Source organism: Pleuronectes platessa, chromosome 10 (genome assembly GCF_947347685.1).
Source record: "Pleuronectes platessa chromosome 10, fPlePla1.1, whole genome shotgun sequence".
Taxonomy (NCBI): domain Eukaryota; kingdom Metazoa; phylum Chordata; class Actinopteri; order Pleuronectiformes; family Pleuronectidae; genus Pleuronectes; species Pleuronectes platessa.
In genome coordinates, this window is record NC_070635.1 from 23,121,759 (window position 1) to 23,140,796 (window position 19,038).

General features: G+C 40.7%; 1 protein-coding gene across 1 annotated transcript; it reads left to right on the forward strand.

The window, feature by feature from the left end:
• Nucleotides 1-252: 252 nt before the first annotated feature.
• On the forward strand, nucleotides 253-10,461 carry LOC128449719 (galanin receptor type 1). The gene is made up of 3 exons (XM_053433010.1): nucleotides 253-915; nucleotides 1,017-1,082; nucleotides 9,474-10,461. The coding sequence occupies exons 1-3, from the start codon at nucleotides 253-255 to the stop codon at nucleotides 9,792-9,794; spliced, it is 1,050 nt and encodes a 349-aa protein (XP_053288985.1). The 3' UTR covers nucleotides 9,795-10,461.
• The last annotated feature ends 8,577 nt before the right edge of the window (nucleotides 10,462-19,038 follow it).

Below are 19,038 nucleotides of genomic sequence, written 5' to 3' on the forward strand. Positions count from 1 at the left end.
AGACGCACGGCGGCACGAACAGAGAACAAAATAGCTTTAGGAGATTTGTTGACTGGTGTGAGGAGAAAGGAGTAAGCCTATTTCTTCTCGAGAGCTTTAGATAGAGACAACTTGTGCAGGGGCGCTGCTGGAGGCGCACCGGACCAGAGACACCTGCTCTGAGAAGTGCGTGCCATGAAGCAGCCTTGGCGCACAGACCTTCCATAGGTCCACCTGCTATCGTTGAAAGTCCATCTAAAAACAAGGGCAACAATGAACCTGTCCGATTCTGTTTGGCTTGAGGACGAGTCGTGGAACCTCAGCACGCAGGAGGAAGACGATGAAAAACTTTTATTCGGCATCGGCACGGATAATTTCATCACGCTGCTGGTGTTCGGGCTCATCTTTACGCTCGGCGTGCTGGGCAACTCCATGGTGATCACCGTGCTGGCGCGCAGCAAACCGGGGAAACCGCGGAGCACCACCAACATCTTCATCCTCAACCTGAGCATCGCGGACCTCTCCTACCTGCTCTTCTGCATCCCCTTCCAGTCCACCATCTACATGATGCCGACCTGGGTCCTGGGCGCGTTCATCTGCAAGTTCATCCACTATTTCTTCACTGTGTCCATGCTGGTGAGCATCTTCACGCTGTCTGCCATGTCCGTGGACCGGTACGTTGCCATCGTGCACTCCAGAAAGTCCTCCTCCATCCGCGTGGCGAGGCACGCGTTGATCGGGGTGGTGGTGATTTGGATACTCTCCCTGGCCATGGCAGCGCCCGTCATGTACTACCAGAACATTTTCCCCAGGGGAAATCACACCTACTGCTGGGAAGAGTGGCCGGGTCTAAACCAGAGGAAAGTCTACGTGGTGTGCACGTTCGTGTTTGGCTATGTGTTGCCTCTGCTGCTGATTTCCTTCTGTTACGCAAAGGTAAGAACATCTCATCACACTGGGTCACGGGTCTTTTTCCAATAGTGGAAAAGATTGAACTATCAAAAATAAATATCTTACCTTTATTTTCCAACTTGCAGGTTTTAAATCATTTGCACAAAAAACTAAGGAACATGTCCAAAAAGTCAGAGGCATCAAAGAAAAAGGTATGTATTGTTCCAGTCTTTTGGGGAAGGGGTGTATTCTGACTGTCATCAGTTACAAACACTGAATCAATACTAAATAACAGATGAGAAGGCGATGGTTATCTGCTGAATTAAATCATATGACTTTGGAATTTGAAGTTCTTAGTCTGAGGAAGATATAAATCCAGTAAAACGATATTTAAATCACAGAAAATACTTATCATGTAAAAATCGCCCCATTAAAAGTGACCTTCTGAAGCAAAACATTCAGTTTATACCATTATCCACCATGGTGATACTGAAATTTGCACTGATTGTTAATGCTAGTCAGCCTTTATGTAAATCTTGAGAAAGGGCACTCGTAAGTCATATCCTCACTCATATACCCTTTATCTCTCCTGATCACTGCATTTCATGGCTCACAAAGCATATGACATGGTTGGATTCACAGCAGAGGTCTGTTTTCTTGACCTTTAGAAATATATATATATATATATCACGTTAAACCATGATAATAACTAGGATTTCAGTACCGTACGTGGTACCAGTTTCATCCAATTCAGCAGGCATCTGAAATAAAAGACTATTTCCTGCCTCGTGGTTCCAAATCTAGTCATACTTAATATAACCTACCATTAACCTACCACACTCTATGTAATTCTCTATGATCTGGTCTTCATTATTCTTGGAGGAGGTCATTTAGCTTTGCTGTCACCTGCTTAATTGCTGATATGTCTGTCTGTCCATCCATTGTTCTTCACAGCTGGTCAGTTTAGCAGCCTTGTGCTATGAAGCCAGGAGTAAATAATCTGGGTCAGCCGGGAGGGGAAGGATTGATGTGAATAAAAATATGCTTTGGTGTAAACCCACGTCCGATGATTTATGGCACGGGGCTCGAGACAGACTGGGGAAGGAGATGTCACGGAGCTCACACACTCTGATGATTTACTGTGCAGAGCAGTGATGGAGAACTCACAGAGGGGACGCGACACTGACAGCTCGGTGAGAAACTGTCCGCAAACACCTCATTAAACCCTGACTGTGATACATGTTATAGATTTCAACAGGATGGCAACTGTTCACCTAGTGTCGGCTGTGGCTTAAGGGGAAGAGCAGTCCTCCAATCTCAGCCCCTGCCGAAGTGTCCTTGAGCAAGAAGCTGAACCCCTCATAGATGGTGAATGCACTAATTAGAAGTCGCTTTGAATAAAAGCATCAGCTAAATGACATGTAATGTAATGTAGTGTAATGTAATGTGTAACAGCAGATGAGATAGTTTGTTGGCCCGAGTTAATTAAAAATTTAAAATAAGGAATCAGCTACTTAAACACTGAGAAAAATGGACACTGGTGCAATCATTTCACATTAAAAGATGCAACAGTCATTTGCTATTTTTAATAAAAACCCAGGTGTGCCCAAATTGGTGTTTTCCTGGCAGGATATTAATATGTGTAGAAAAGGATGATAAAAAGATCAATGCAGCCAACAGTGACTGATAAAATCAATAGGAAGTGGAATAATGAATGTGCAATGAGAAGCAAATAGATGATTTTAATTTAGCGACAGTCTTTAAAAAGTTAGAGGAGAAAATTCAGCATTATAAAAAATCAATAATGTGTTGCTACCGGGCAAAACACATTTTTGAGAGGAGACGAAACTTGTCACCTGTCAAACTGGAGGTCCCGCAATTACACAACTCACCCGCTGCTCTCTCCTCAGTCTAACTGAGAGGCTGTACACAGCCTGGCTGCTGCAGTGTGTGTGTCCTGTGTTCAAAACAGCACAACACAATTGTGTTGCCTGCCCATTATATGTTTAGAACAGGCACTGCTCTAGTAATGTACAAAAACTAGGGGTTATGGCTATTTTCACACTATATCATCCGAATGGAAAGAACAGAATAATACACCGTTATTCTGACTATGTCACATGCCCCATTTTCATTTGCCTAAATGTATGTAATATGACCCCAATTATGAAAGAGTCCCCTTTTTCCAAAATCTGCTGTTGAGAAATTAGTTTTTGGGTTAGGAAACACTCATCCTTCCATTGGGAAAGTTTCCCCGAAGTTATATTAATCCAAGGAGAGAAGAGTCATCTCTGCTGAAGCCTTTTTCTCTTTTCCCATGGAAGTGGTCAAAATCATTTCACAGACAGTATCTTTCTTTTTGATCTCATCATCCCTGACAGCTGTAATTCTTGGCTGCTTGATAGACATTCTCTTTGGTTCATTTCTGCAGCAAGGCTCTCTGGGGATACTATACATTTTTTTTTCAATCTAGCCATCTATTTCCCTCAACTTGATGTGCTGTATGTGAGGTCAGGTCTTGGCGGCAGAAGGCTAAGCCTGCGTTGTTCCCAGGCCAATCTGAAATCTCGCCTAGGGCTCCTACATTGCCAGGGCCGGCCCTCCTATGGACAATGTTTATTTTGTCTCTCCTTGTATCCTTGATATTATTTTGGTCAATTCCCAAAGCTTATGACCATAGTTAAAGCGTCAGCTAGATGAAATGTAATGTAATGCAATGTAGTCTAGATTAAAGTCATAATATAGACAAACTGGTGGATTGAAAGCTCTGTCTTTAAGCTCCTTCTTTACCACAGTGGTCAAGTACAACATCCACCTTACTGCGGACACCGCACCGGTCTTCACAAATGTCTTTCCTTCATGGCAGCGTAACATCACAAGAGCTTTGAGACACATTAAAGCAATAGAAGACTTGAAACACTCCCTAGATTCAAAGTAGTACCTGATGTTGACAACAAGACAACCCTATTCAATTGTAATTTATAGAAAAAAGTTTATTCAGGTCAATATGATACTTTTGCAAATATACATTCAGCTGCAGAGATCATGCATGTTTTAGTCTACAGCACACGTGACGTCTTATCAACAAAGCCTCTCAAATCGAGTTGTCTTTGCAAGTTAAAATCGTGGTTGGTCTCTTCTACATAACCAGACATCTTATTCCTTTGCAGATATTTGTTTTGTTTTGTTTTCTTTCTTTACACCCACTCCATGCCGTGAATCCTCCGGAGAATCTCCTGGTCTATTTTCCCATGAACTCACTGAGAGATTATCTGGAGTTTTTACTAGAAGTGGCAGGAAAAGGTCCACATAATTACCGCAGCTACTGACTAAGGAGTTCTGTGCGTGTCTAAAAGCAGCTGAAGAGATTTGAGGTGAATATTTAATCCAAATTTGTGCAGGACTAGTTCTTGCTTCCATCATATTGACTTAATTGTCTTAATCTATCTGCAAGAAAAGGAATAAGCATTTCTTCCAAATGCTTTACTTTAAACATTAACTACAAGATCTCCAAAGGACAACAATGATTTCACTACCTTTCAGTATCAGTTGATTATGAGGTCAGTCATGTTTGCAAGCGAATGAGACAAATAAGCAGTTTACAGTTGGTCAAACAATGTGCTTGGTGGAAAGTGGAGGGAATTTATTAAAAAAGTCTTTCATCAATAGTTTGTTTGGTAGCGTGCAGCTGTAGTGCTGTGGTGCAGCTCAACATCAGGCCTGTGAAACATAATGTGAGTGACAGCTGGGAAGAGGAAGGTTACTCCCACTGTGGTTGTCAAATACATGCCAGAGTGGGAGTCACACCGCCTCCAGGGTCAAGGAGACATTATGAGGCCAAATGTCCAAAGAAAATCGTAAATATTCTTTTAGTATTCTCATCTTTGTGCAAAGATGTGAAAAATCTGTTTCTAATAAACTCTTAACCCCTCTGGTTTTATGTTGTGTCGAGATAAACAATATCTCCAACATTTTTTGGCCTCATTCATTGTGGCTCCTGCGTAATGTTACTGGGAATACCAGAGTCGAGGGATTTAATTTTTCTGAGCAAACAGCTATGTTTTTAATGGATTCCCAGTGCTGAACCAGAGGTTAAAAAGCCAGTAATTAGCATTGTAGCCTGAGGAGAGTTCTCTCAATGATATGAGTCAGGCATTCGCAGAGAGCGATAGCAGTGGGTAATCATAAAAAATAATATTTGGCCAAGTCGTTTTCAGATTGAAATTAAGACAGCTAAATGATCAGAAACCAAACTGCTGACAGTGTGGCATTATTATTATTTGAGTGTAACTATTGCTAAACATGTACATGCCACTATCCAAACTTAACCCATTGACAGTGTCCCTCGACATCAGCCAGTAATTAAGTGTCTTCCTGAGAGATTTGAATAAACACTATAAAATGTTATGAATACTTCATTCTTTAAATCTAATTTATTTTGCAGAATATTTAGTTCGTAACATTACCTCGGCTTTTAGCTTCACAAATGCAAAACACACCCATACAATGGTTTAACTGCGGATCAGCAGGTCGGTGTTTTTTTCTCTGAGTAAATACTAAATAATAATACAAAATGAATCAAGAGTGCTTCTTGAAAAGATACATGAGATACATGCCTTGTTTCAGTCATGATTTCTTCATGGTCTTTCACATTTCAAGGTTTAATTGCTGCGTTTAAACATCTCATTGCACTCGACTGGAGAATTACTGCCACCAACTGTTGATCCTGATTCACTAAACTCACCATATTTACACAAGAGCAGTGGCTGGAAAGGCATTATAACAAGTGTTTAAAAGGGATTCAAATGTGGGTTTTTTTGCTACTAAGGAAAGAAGCCCACTTTGAATTTAATTTCTTCAGTAGAGTATATTCACATTACCAAATTTCCACACTGTAAAAATGTAATGTAAGATATAGCCTAATGTCAATTAATGAAGACTTTTTAGAGACCATCCAGTTGTCTGTGACAAGTGAGACAATGTGGCTGCAGAGACGGGGTTGAAAGGCACAGATTTTATTTGTCTTTTTATTATTAGTTCATCAGTTAATTCTTCCTGTTTTGTTGCTGCTGTTTCCATAAGCCTAACTGATGGCTCTCAGGGGGTTGAGGTGAAAATATGAATGTTTTATGGAGGCTGGCCAAACAAAGCAAGGCTGTTAACATACAGCTATGTGAAAAGCTGTGGGAAACCTGTCCCTAGTTCCTGTGTTAGTGCGTGTGCGTGTGTGTGTGTGTGTGTGTGTGTGTGTGTGTGCGCGCGTGTGTCTGTGTCTGTGTGTGTGTGTGTGTGTGTGTGTGCGTGTGCATTCTTGTGCATAGGGTTGGGCTGATATTCCAGGCCAATATTGACATTTCATTTCAAATTGGACACGTTCCACTTGATGATGTTTTTATCTGACTTGATCGATGATGTGTAGTTTCATTCCACATTCGTTGTATAAAAGATCAATACTGCGCTCCACAATACAGCGTTCGATCAGACTGTATTAAGATTTGCACCGACATGTTATTATTAATGCTCTTCTCATCAGTGAACAGGCTACAACTCTACAGTTAGTTCATATATTTTGATCTGAGCCCATCTGTGTTTCTGAAAAGAAATCTAATTATAAAAAATCAAACACAACCCTAGTAACCTGTTTGTCCTTTTGCAATATTGACTTTCTTTGGTGCTCATGCTATTTTAAATCTGAGTTAATTGGATTTATTTTCTTGCTTTTTTGTTTGTGGCCTTTGGCATTGTAAGTAAATTGAACACACTTCACAAACAAATGCAAACTTCTTAGCAAACAGCTCCCCAGCTACACATCCAGCAGACAACAAGCAACATTGGCATTCATTTGTTGAGTCAGTTGAGGGTTAACCATAAAGTAAAGCTTGCTAAACAGGTTTATAGAGATGTGCCTAGGAGCAGAGCTTGGTATTAATTACATTGTCATTTGATCAGCTGTTAAGATGGAAGTATGATAAGTGCAGGTTTAATCATGGGAGAATAAAAGAGCAGGATTTAAACCACATCAAATGTTCCTACGTTCACCAACCAAAGCTGTTTGTATCAGTCTGAAACTTTTGACCTGATACTTCTCTGATATTTTTCAACATTTTCTTTATATATATATCAAACAATAAATAATGAATCTTCGTGAAAAATATCAGACACATTAAGGGGATTGATATTTATGAATGTGCATAATGTGGTCAAGATCCAAACAAACATCTGGATCTAATGAATTTAAATGTGGTTTTACACGCGGACTGTTTAGAGTGTGGCTTGGTGGAGGTATGCAAGTGCCATTCCAGTTTTTGCATATAAATGCATTAACAATGTCTCATACTGTGTTTCTGCCTTTCTTCTAGTTGTCTCTTTGCACTCGATGACTGTTACACAAGTGTTGTAATGTTTTATTTATTATTTATTATATCCTTCCTCAAGCAAAAGTTCAGAAAACAGCAGCAAACCAAGCAAATATTAGGTTTCTCTATATTTATGTTAGATGATGGGAGCTAATTACTTCTGGAAAAAAATGGACTTACTATCAAGAAAGGCAGTGGAGCAGCCCAGAAGATCAGGCAGCATATAATTAGTTTTTTCTTTTCTTTTTAATGATCACACTTTGGAGCTGTAGCCTTTGGCCTAACTGATGTAGTCTTGGCCAAAGGAATAGAGTAATAACCACCACTTTCCTTTGAGACACTGCTTAAAATTGGTTTGCCATAATTGTCACATTGAGTTCTCAAATTTTCCTAAAATATATCTGAACATTAACTTAACAAGATAGTTTGTCCTTGGATATACCTTTAGATAAAGTAGCATCAATGGCTAATTGGATTAAACATTCGTAAAGCCATTAGCATGCGTGTGCTTAGGTGTGCTAACATGTGACCTTGTTTATGTTTATAGCCTCAGAACTGAATGATATTAGTACTGACACGTGCACTGGAACCTCAGAGTCTTGACACTGTTCTTGTTCAGACAGCATGATGTCCTCTGTTTACATTGCAACCATTGTTAACCACATACATCTTCAAGGCCCAACAACAATCTTCAATACAGAGTGTTTGGGAGTCGTATAATAATAGATGATAAGCATTAACGCTTACTCTGATATGAGGCTCATCTTAACATTTACTGGATTTCAGCTGGATCTGCTGAGCAACATGGCGATTAGATAATATGATTTCATTGGTACCGTACGGTGGCCCTGAGAGCTCAACGAACAGCAACTTAAGAAAACACATGCAAGTTGACAAAACACAAGCAAAGTAAGAAAACATCTGCATCAATTTCACAACAGAACACAACAAATTACAGAAATGAGCAGCAAATACACAAACGAGCGGCACCGCGCTGCAAATAGAGAAACGCGCTGCAAATAGAGGAGAAACGACAACGGAAGTGTTCCAGAGGACAAAAGTAATGAAAGTAATGAAAATAAAAGTGATGGACACTGCTGCCACAGGAGACACAAAAACGTCCAATAGATCCACACAGGGGTCGGTCACCCGCGGCTCTGGAGCCGCATGCAGCTCTTCAGCCCCTCTGTGTGTGTGTGTGTAGCGACCCCGCCCACTCACTCAGAAGATGGGGCAAAATGTCTCTTTTGGCTCCAGAGCCGCGGATGGCAGACCCCTGTGTAGAACCGAATTTGTATGATCTATTGGACGTTTTTGTGTCTCCTGTGGCAGCAGTGTCCATCACTTTTAGCTGTCATTTGCATTTCTCTAATTGCAGCGCGAAGATGTTTTCTTACTTTGCTTGTGTTTTGTCAACTTGCATGTGCTTTCTTAAGTTGCTGTTCGTTGAGCTCTCAGGGCCACCGTAGTGCCGGTCAGTTTAACGGGATTCAATCACAGATTTTATGAGGCCCTGAACGAGTGTGGAATTGCATGCAAATTGGTCTACTGTCCAGATTCTGTGGGTTCAAGCAGGAAGTGCAGTACCACTAATATGCATGTCATCGTTTTAAAGCTGCACTAGTTAATATCTACTCTATAGAAGTCTGGAGTTTATAATTATGTTTCCAAATGCAACACATAGCAGTTTTCAGTTGGATAAAAACACAAACACTCAAACAGCAGACACATTTACGGAGGTGTGTGGAGTCCAAAACCGAGCTAAAAGAAGAGTGTATTTGCACCAGATGGACTCCACATGAATGTTAATGTTGCCCTGTGTCCGTAGCATGTTTTAATAAGCCCATAATAATAAGATGACATGATAAAACTTTTTGCCCTTACTTTATCACAAAACAAATCGACCCTTGCGCCATTTGCGCGACCCTGAAAAATCCCAGTCTAACATAGTGCTGATGATGCACTACGAATATCACATTAACAACTCCCAAGTGCAGCTTAAAACTTAACTTCTCTCTTTGCCCTTTCAGTGAAATCTGTATTAATAGAATTATTAAGTGACTGTAACAAAAAAATTATTAATTTGATTCACTTGTAAAAGGGTGGATTATTAGGATAAGGACATTATCAGGATTGATATATATCGCATGAGATGGACTTTATAATTTGATTTGACAAAATGGCAAAGATTAAACCTCCCCCTTTTCTTTCCTTTGTCCTTTCTTTTGCTTACCCATTCATCCCCAGACGGCTCAGACAGTGCTGGTGGTGGTGGTGGTGTTCTGCCTCTCCTGGCTCCCTCATCACGTCGTTCACCTCTGGGTGGTGTTTGGGACCTTCCCGCTAAACCAGGCCTCCTTCGTGTTACGGGTGGCCGCCCACTGCCTGGCGTACAGCAACTCATCCGTCAACCCGGTCATCTACGCCTTCCTATCGGAGAACTTCAGGAAGGCCTACAAGCAGGTGTTCAAATGCCAGATCGGAACCAGTGACTCCCCGCTCAACGACATTAAGGAGATCCGCAGCAAAGCGGAGACGCCGCCCTCGACTAACTGCACCAACGTTTGACGGACAAGGTGTGGAAGGTGATATGAAAACGAATTTAAGGCAATGGCCACAATGGGAATCAGCGTAAAGTAGAAGTGACATGAGGATTGCTTTTTCAATGTATGTAGGTGTAGTTGCTTAGATAGTGGTGTTCATAGGACCTGAAGAGATAAAGCCACGCACAACATGAACACTCACCCTTTGACCAGTCTCGGTTTCCTGCAGCTCTTCCTTGCATTAAAGCCTGTGGCGTCTGAAACTCAGGAAAACGAGGAGACAAGCTGGATTGAAAACCCTAATGATTGCAGACAATATGTACATGACTCTTCAAAGTACATTTACAAGCCAATTCATCAGAAAGGCCCCATCTTGAAAAAAAGTCTCTCCAAGGAACAGTGGTTTTACAGAACTGAGATTACTCTTCAGGAATCAGTAAGAGATAGGTAATTACACCATTTAGTAATCCCAGTAGGAGTCAGATGATGGGTTCATACCTGTTTCCACTCTGTGAATTCAGTGGAAAACAGAGCTTGGTTAGCTTAAAGCTAAATAATAAAACATGAAACACTAAAATGTATAAAAATGACCTATGCTATACATTTGTTGACTTGTGTACTTACATTATATAAAACATTTCCAACAAACCCTTAGAAATCCCCAATTTTATTCTAGTTAAGAGACAGTTTAATTTCCGCTGCCATTTAATTGCATCTGTGGCTTTGCCCGGATGCAATTAAATGCATCCGGGCAAAGCCACATGTATCCTGCTTTAACGTCCAGGACCAACAGAAAGGAAACGCACCGCTAGCCAGTTGCCAGCTGCCCGTTTTTTCCTTCCACTGTTTGTATTGGGTTAGGCTCAATTCACTGCAGTTTGCTGCATAATGTGAATTAAACTTTGTACATTACATCATCCCTCAACATGATTTTATGCTTCAGTAGCATCAGGTCGATTCTCATGGGCACTCCAGTCAGTACCACAGTGACCAGATTCTCAAAGACAGACTTCAACGTTGGATTGGATGGATCTCATAATTCAGATAGTTGTCAGAAGGACCAAAGCTGTCAAGCCGTTGACGAGCTTAAATAGAACTACATTGCCATAAATTATGGGATAAATAAACGATAATAACGTGACTACCTTGTAAAATCATGAAGGATTTTTTTACCCTTTTTGTTCTGTAAAAAAAGGGAGAGTGTATTTTACAGAGCAGATTACAATATAAGCAGTAAACAGGCTGGGCTGCTGTAACAGTCATTGTTCATTCCTCAGTGGTTTTCTTTTGCAAACAGAAGCCAAAGAAGTCTTCTCTGCAAAAGAGCTCCAACATTGTAAAAAGAACCACAGATGCTAAGCTTTATTATCTTTTTTCTGGCGAATTCATTTTGAAATGACTCAGTCTTAATATTTGTGAAAGGTGAATGGGTGTCCATCAGACAAACACTGCAATGCTGCACTGGCATGTTTTCTGCTGACGCTTGATCATTGCACCTTTGTTCATTGCAATATGCTTCATGCAAAACTAATTTGACAAACCTTCTCTGGCAGATAGAGCAGCTCACCAGCTGTTTCAAGGCACACCCACCTGGCCTTCACAACCATTTTGCTCTCTTCCATGGTATAAGTGCACATATTAGGGCTCTAGGTTTCATGAACCAGGGAGTTCAAGCATTCAATTTATCACCTGGAGAAAATAGTGAGATTTAGGTAAATTATCTGAAAATATCTCACAAGCTAAACCAGCCATCTCCATTAAAATCGTATGCCACCAGCACTGTGTGGGCCTAACAACATAAAGGAGTAGCTGCTCCCCTGCCCATTGTGCAACAACATGTAGTACGTACATAAAAAATGTAAAATTAAATTGTTATGCAAATTGCAGAGTTAAAAAGATTAATCACCATATTATACGGTGTTATTCATGTATTCCTTCACAATTGCTTTAAAGTAATGAAAAGACTTAAGATCTTGATTTCAGTAATAGCAGAGACATTCCACGTGACTCCTACAACAGCCCTCGACCACTCAACAATAGTGTTTGTATCTGGAAGAACATTTTAAATATGAGAAAAGTGGTGAATTCAGCAAGTTCTCCTACTCAAATTACCCATACACACTACAAATATGTTCATATTAATTGTTTTGAACAAGGCCCAATATCTGCCACACAGTGTCAGCTCTAACTGCAGATCGTGCACAGACAGTACCTCTGAACTGTATGTAGGCTGGAGCCTTATTAACGTACAACATTTAGCTTTTAATTCTAGATATTTTAAATGCAGACTCAATGTGTGGATAACAAAAGGGATGTGTTACTCGTAGGCCGCATTGATTACATTTTTCATTAAATTGCCCAAACACTGCCAGAGAAAGGTTGTCACCGTAGATTAAGATAAAATACCATTGCCATTAATTACACCCAGTATGAATAAAGTCTGTACTTTAATCAGCAAATGTAATGGACACTGAAGCTGATATTTACATTTGCCTGTGTCTATATTGTTTTTTTTTAATGCTATTTTAACAGTTTTCACATTGTGCTGTGCTGTATGACTGAGCCAGGCTGTTGGACATATGAAGCTCCATGCTTGCTCTGTGTCTGGTAGCCATGTTTCTATGTGAAGTGCCAAGCCTCCGCACAGCAGCTTTACCTCAGTTCAACAAACCATTCAAACGAAACAACAAGAGTCCTTGAACTTGGACCTACAGTATTTTTATGTGCATCTCCAGCATTGTGGACTTGAAGGAATGTGACGTATCTTGAACCTGATAAAACATCACAAAGTAATCTAAGCATGGATTCTCAGCCCGAGGTTACGTTACGCAACCATGCGCCGTTGAAGGGGGGGGGGGGGGGGGGGGCTCCTTGCAGCAGCAGCTGATGCGAGTGGGTACCGCCGACTCCATCCTTAGAGGTGGAACTCATCAGTGTAATCAGAAGCCTCTCATCCTCCCTGCCAGTGAGGATCTGTATAAGGATTATTCCCAAGGGGCACAAGGGGGTGCAGTTGATGACTTTGAACGCCTAAGTGCCGGCTGTACAGAAGGGGATGTTTCTTCACGCTTGCACAGGGCTGAGGAATTTCCGGTTTCTAAAAAAAAGGGATGTGCATGGAAACCTAATCTGGTTGAAAGAGAAGGACACTGTTTATTTGTTGGTGGGATTATGTCGGACGTGCATTGTTAAATAGAATTTCTCTTGCAAATGATACACACGGGGAACAAAAGATAACATCATTTAAAGAGCACATGATCAAAAAATTACTTTTCCGGCAGAGAATGCATTGTTTTTTAAAAAGTTTATATTACAGCCCATAAAATGACAGTTTAATTATTTAGTAAATACCAATAGATAATATATATATAAATAGTCTTATGCATACAAAGGCAAATATCTAATTACAGGCTAATTTGTTACCATCTTTTTCCCTTTATCTTTTCTGTTCTACTTAATATGATGTGATTTTAATTGGCAGGCTGTATCTTAGTAACCTTTAATCTGTTACCTTTCTGCAGATTTGGTTCAGTTTTTATGACTGGACATGACAATTCTCTTAAAGACAAGTCATTGAGTGTGTGCAGCAAACACAAACACACACTGGGTGTGGACATACAATAAAGGCACTGTTTCCTGTAGGTTTTTTTTCTTATGGCATTTACATTTCATTTGGCAGTTTCTATTTATTTATTCACTTAGATGATAGTGTCTGTACAGAATTTCCGTGCTTTGTGTGCAATATTGAGGTTGTCCTGTTGTGTGCTTACTTTTCTGTAAAATGCTCTGTTATAGTTCAGAAGTGAAATCAAGTGATTAGCCAGAATTATAAAAAAATATATATTTTTGTCTATTTGTGCTTGAAATGCAACAAGTGAGAAAGAACTGAGGCTTTCTGAAGTTCTCCATATCTGGATGTATTTTGAAATAAATCCAGGCTTTGATTGTCTATATGCAGTGCAAATATTATATGATTCTAATAAACTAACTCTGTGGCATTTGACTGAAGAAATATTTGTATTTCATAAATAGCACCTGCTTAGCATTTTCTCTCTTTCTGAAGCCGCCACCACAGGACAGAAGGTGATGGTTTTGATGACATTTAAACTGTATGGTGGAGGCGGACCACTCAGCTTGTACCTTCTAATAATGTCGCTGAATCCTACTGCGACATTATTGTCAAATTCTTCATAACACGTCACTTTCATGAAAGGGTAGCTGTTATAGATGGCTGCTATTGTCATCATATGTTTTATAAATATATATTAGTAGTCTTTTCCATCTATAGTCAATAGTCTGTAACGTGTATAGTTTTTTCCATAGACGGTGTATAAAGACGGATGGGTCTGCTGTAGTGATCTGAGAATTGAGTGGTGGTAGCAAGGCTCCACTGAAACACACGCTCTACCAATCGTGAACCAGTCTCAGCTGTCAATCATGACGTTTCACCAGGTTTTTACAGCATCAACCAAGTAATTGAAACCAAACTGAGTGGGAAATGAACACTGGAACAAACATCAGTGTGATAAAAATGACCTAAAATTACATAATTAAAGATTTGATACAAATTTGTTTTGTCCAAGTCCAAACCATTTACATGGAGGAGGTGGCGTTCTACACTGCAGAGGCACGACCTTTAAAGGAGCTGCCATGTCGTCTATCTTTATATATGACATGGAAATCTCTCAGATGTCTCACTGAAGACTTCACTTCTACAGAAGGAGCTTTTCTACAGAACTCTCACCTCCCTCGATGTCACAGGGCCAAAAGAAAGAAAACAGCAGTGTAGGTTCCCACACACCAGTGGAGCCCTCTTCCTGGCATCATATCAACTCAGTGGTCCCTAAGAGGTCTGTGGAAACACTCTGTCTTCCCATGATGCATTGTACTGTAAATGTCGAGCAAGAAGGGGCCTCTTTCAGGGCAGAAGAATTGCCGTGAATAAAATAGACAAAACATTTAGATACTATTAGAGGAGTTGAATCTAAGGTGCACGACCGAGATGAAATCACACAAGGGACATTGCTGTTATTGTCATGAAAATCAGGTCCAGAGAAAACAACTGAAAAAGGAGAATGAGAGAGGAATAGTTCAGTACCTGTGTAGACTGGGCTGAAACACTGTTTACCCCTGAAACTCCCAAAGTGCTTTGTGGACTCAAACACTTCACCCTCCTCTCCACCGGCATGGTGGTGAATATGATGAGTGAATTGTCCTTAGTAGATGACGGCAGTTTTCATGACCTGTGGGATCATACCTGGGAGTGTGGACATATCCGTGATATGCATCTTGTCTAAGTTCATTTTGTTTATCCAACACAATGTTAACCATGGTGGTTTTAAATAGCGAGACTGATAAATACACAAATAAAAAAAAAGTACTCACATGGACAAATGTATTAGTGAGCCAGGACCCGGATTCACTCATATAATTATGTGTTTTCTATCCAATGTTTGCAGATAACTCAGTGATCATGGAGGTGTTAAATGGACGCCTTCTCTGTCGTGCTGAGCTCAGCCTGAGTCACACAGCGCGTGACAGTGGATTAACTCCCACTTTCTGTGACTGCCTCCATTTATTTTTTGATAGCCGCTTATATTTTCAACCCCTCTGAGCCGCACACCTCAATGGGGGCAGAGTCTAGCTGGCTACTTCACAGACCATCAAAAGTCATTATGAGCACGAATCAGATAGAAGTCAGTGATACCCCCCCCCCTCCCCCTCCTCCCAAAAGAGAGCAACTCTGCCACTGATGAACACTTACAAAACACAAATTTCAACCTGTATAAGAGTATAAGTAGCTCTACAACTCAGGATCAACACTTTCTTGCATTTCATGGTTTTTTTGGAAGTCGAGCAGCATTTACATAATAATGAATTACTGTCCTTCCATTACAAGTAGACTGATTTTGCTTCCATAGAAGAAATACACAGAGGAAGTACAGGAAGATGCTTTTAAGGCTACTTAAAGGAGTACATAATGCTTTTTGTATTTCTCTTATCTGCAAAATAACCATATTGCTGCTAATCTTAAAATCCTAAGAGGATAAGAGACAAAAAGCCCTTTCAGTGCAGAGCAGCAGAAAAACACTGGACTCGAGCAGAAATCAGCATCTAGACGATAAGATAACTCGCCCCATCACTCGGCCATAAACAAGCCTGTTGTTCACTCTGCCCACGTCCACACTCTGCAGCCTCATTTCTTCTTAAACTGGCGTTATCCGGTCGACGTTGACGGAGAGAGGGAATGAGCTCGAGTTTGCCTGAGCGGCGGTGCAGGCTTGAAAAGGTCGCCCATTACAAAGTGTTTGTGTTGCTGCGTTTAACCTTTGAGATGATTCGTTAAAATGCATGTAAGCTGCCATTAATTCCCTGAAACGTGTGAATATCTGCCCGAAGCTGCATCTTAAATTAAATGCTTTATCTCCAGACAAGTTGGTTTTATGAAAACTATTTACATAATTGTGTGAACTGAATTTGACCTTACTTTCCTTGACCTTTGTTTTGGTCCTCACCTATGCGTACTGCAAGTTCGGTAGTGTACTGTTCTGCCTCACTGCAGAGGATTTGTGAATGTCAACCTGTGAAGGTTGGAGCTTTTGTAATTATGACCAGCAAGTGCAGTGTCCGTTCTAAACCTGCTTGTTTGGAATGGTCTGTGTTAACGCTCCTTCTAATTCATCCTTGTCATTAGTGGGTCCTACAATATACTCACTTTTTTATTGTTTGCATGCTGGACGTTGTCTGCAATAAAGAGTCTATAGTGAAGTTTCAATTTAAATGCTCTGAAATTCACTGCCTGATCGCTTTGATATTTTTTGACATTTTTATTTCACCTTATCGGACGGACAGCTGTGAATCCACTTTTATAAATATTGTCCAAATCACACCAAACCCAGGACTGCACCTCCCGGGGCGATTCAAACCGACAGAAAGACAGAATAACAGATATACTGTACATGGGAATTAGTATATTGATGCATGGTTTGTACTTTGTACTAATTTTGGATAATCAGGAATTTTAACTTGAAACATCATGTTTCTGCTGCTGGCTGAAACAAACTATAATCCAGTAGCAGCAGTTAAGCCAGCAAATTTGTGTTGGCAGCGCAACAAATCCTGCAATCAATATCCTATTTTCTAACATTCTTCTGCACGTGATAGTGGGAAAACATTGCATGTACAGCAAGGTATTATTTATCCTTGTGTTGCATTGCTTTCCATCGCTGTGGTCGTGCTATATACACGTAGCTCGGCAAAAACCCTACCAGACTGAAAAAACAATTACCACGGCTACATGTCTGTTCTCAGAAAAGCATTAGGGAAACAGCATGGGCTTTCCCAAGTGGAGAGCACGGGCTGACTCACTAATACATAACACCAGAAGATGTTGATGCATACACGACCTTGTCAGCCTCAGAAGTGAAGAGAAAGAATGTGGGAGGCAAACATTCAGTTTGATTTACTCACAGAATCAAGAGAAGCTGCCATATTTGCATCCGTGGGGAAAAAAGCACCAACAAAACTGCACGGACATGGACTGAACATGAGCTAGACAGGTTTTCTGCAGGTTTGCACAAGTTCAATTTAAGACTTTTTAAGGTCTTCAATCGTTATAAATGAAATTTAAGACCTATGTCTTAAAATAGTCTCAGAATTACTTACTCTTCTATGCCATGTTTTCTCTCAAACTACAGACAGAGACAGTCGGTATTCACAGTCTTCCCATCACCAAGCTAAGTAAAGTCTGACTAGTGTTTTTGCAGGTTATCAATTGGACTTGTTTGTAGTTTTATTGCACGGTGTTAATATCTGTATCCTTAAGAATGAACTTCAACACACAAAGGCTTTACCATGCATACAAAAGACATATTTTAATGATACAAGTAGTGCTAAAGACTTTTTTTTAGGCTTTCCAAGAATCAGCTGAAGCCCTGCGAGAGGCCACTGACTATAGCAACGTCAATATAGCCATGGTAGGGACACAGCTGGATACAAATGCAAAAGCCCTCTCTTAGTAAGACTCTTGACAGGAAATTTATATTTTTCTAAGACAGCAGCCCAGGAAAATGAAAGTTTCCCAGCATTCATGGGTTACCTCTGATGTTTCGGTCAATTTCCGAGAGATCATATCGGCACAACTCAGTTGAGTCATGTGACCATAAGCAGTATTCCAGGCGGTGTGAGATGCTATTTATATAATCTCCATCCATGTCAGCCAATTGGCTGCTTTGTATTCGCGTCAGGTTTTTGCCCCCCCGTGGTTACAAAGGCTGAAGAGGTCCCTGAGTTAAGAGATAATTCCCACTCCTCCACTCCACCGCAGAGACCAGCTAGGCCCAATCGCCCTGGATGAAACACTTACTAGACTATCTGCACTCGCACAGGCTGGAATATTAATGCTCTAATAATACCTGGGGCATGATAAGCGCAGACCTCTCCACACCACTGTTCATTTGAGTGTTACTGACACCTCTTTCACTGAGAGCTGCAGTCATTAAGCGTTAGCTCCATTACTAGTGCAGTGCCCATTCTAAACAATCCTGCTTGGACAAAGCTCCTTAACCTGTGGTTCCCTACAGATGACTCTCGCTCCTCACACCAGACTGGAATTATGAAACTGGATCACATTCGATCCATCAGAGAGGAAATGGGTCTAAGCAACAAGTCTGTTCACTCTGAGTGTGCATCTTTGTCACTACGATAATGAATGCTACAGCACAAAGTTTTTGCCTGGATTTTCTGCCCAGCCGCCCACTCAAAATCTATTATAATAATATCTACATGATATAAAAACCTAGAGGTATGTTCACACTGAACAAAAGAAACGCTGTTGGCAGCATGGTTGCAAATAAGGTAGTGCTGTGATAGCGAAGTGGACGTTTTCTTGTGTACGAGCCCAAAGTGTTTATCCCGTTGGACGTTTCCTTATGAAATCATGCAGGTGTCAGCTGCTGATTGCGGCCCCCCCCCCCCTAGCTGCAGCTAATCATCTCACTATCACTTTACCTCCCTGCAGCTCCATTACGCAGCATGATTACCTTCAGATGAAAGCTTTTTATATGTGCACGCAGCAAGAAATGAGAGATAATGGGAAGGAATAGACAACTGTAAATCTCCTCTAAAATACAAAACTGTACCCCCCTCATCCTCTGGAAAAGCACATTGCTTAAACAGATGTATATTAAAGAATAATGGTAATTAAACATTGCATAAAAGCAGATTTGAATTCCCTGCTATGCTGTGTTTGCTTTTGTTTTGTATTTAAT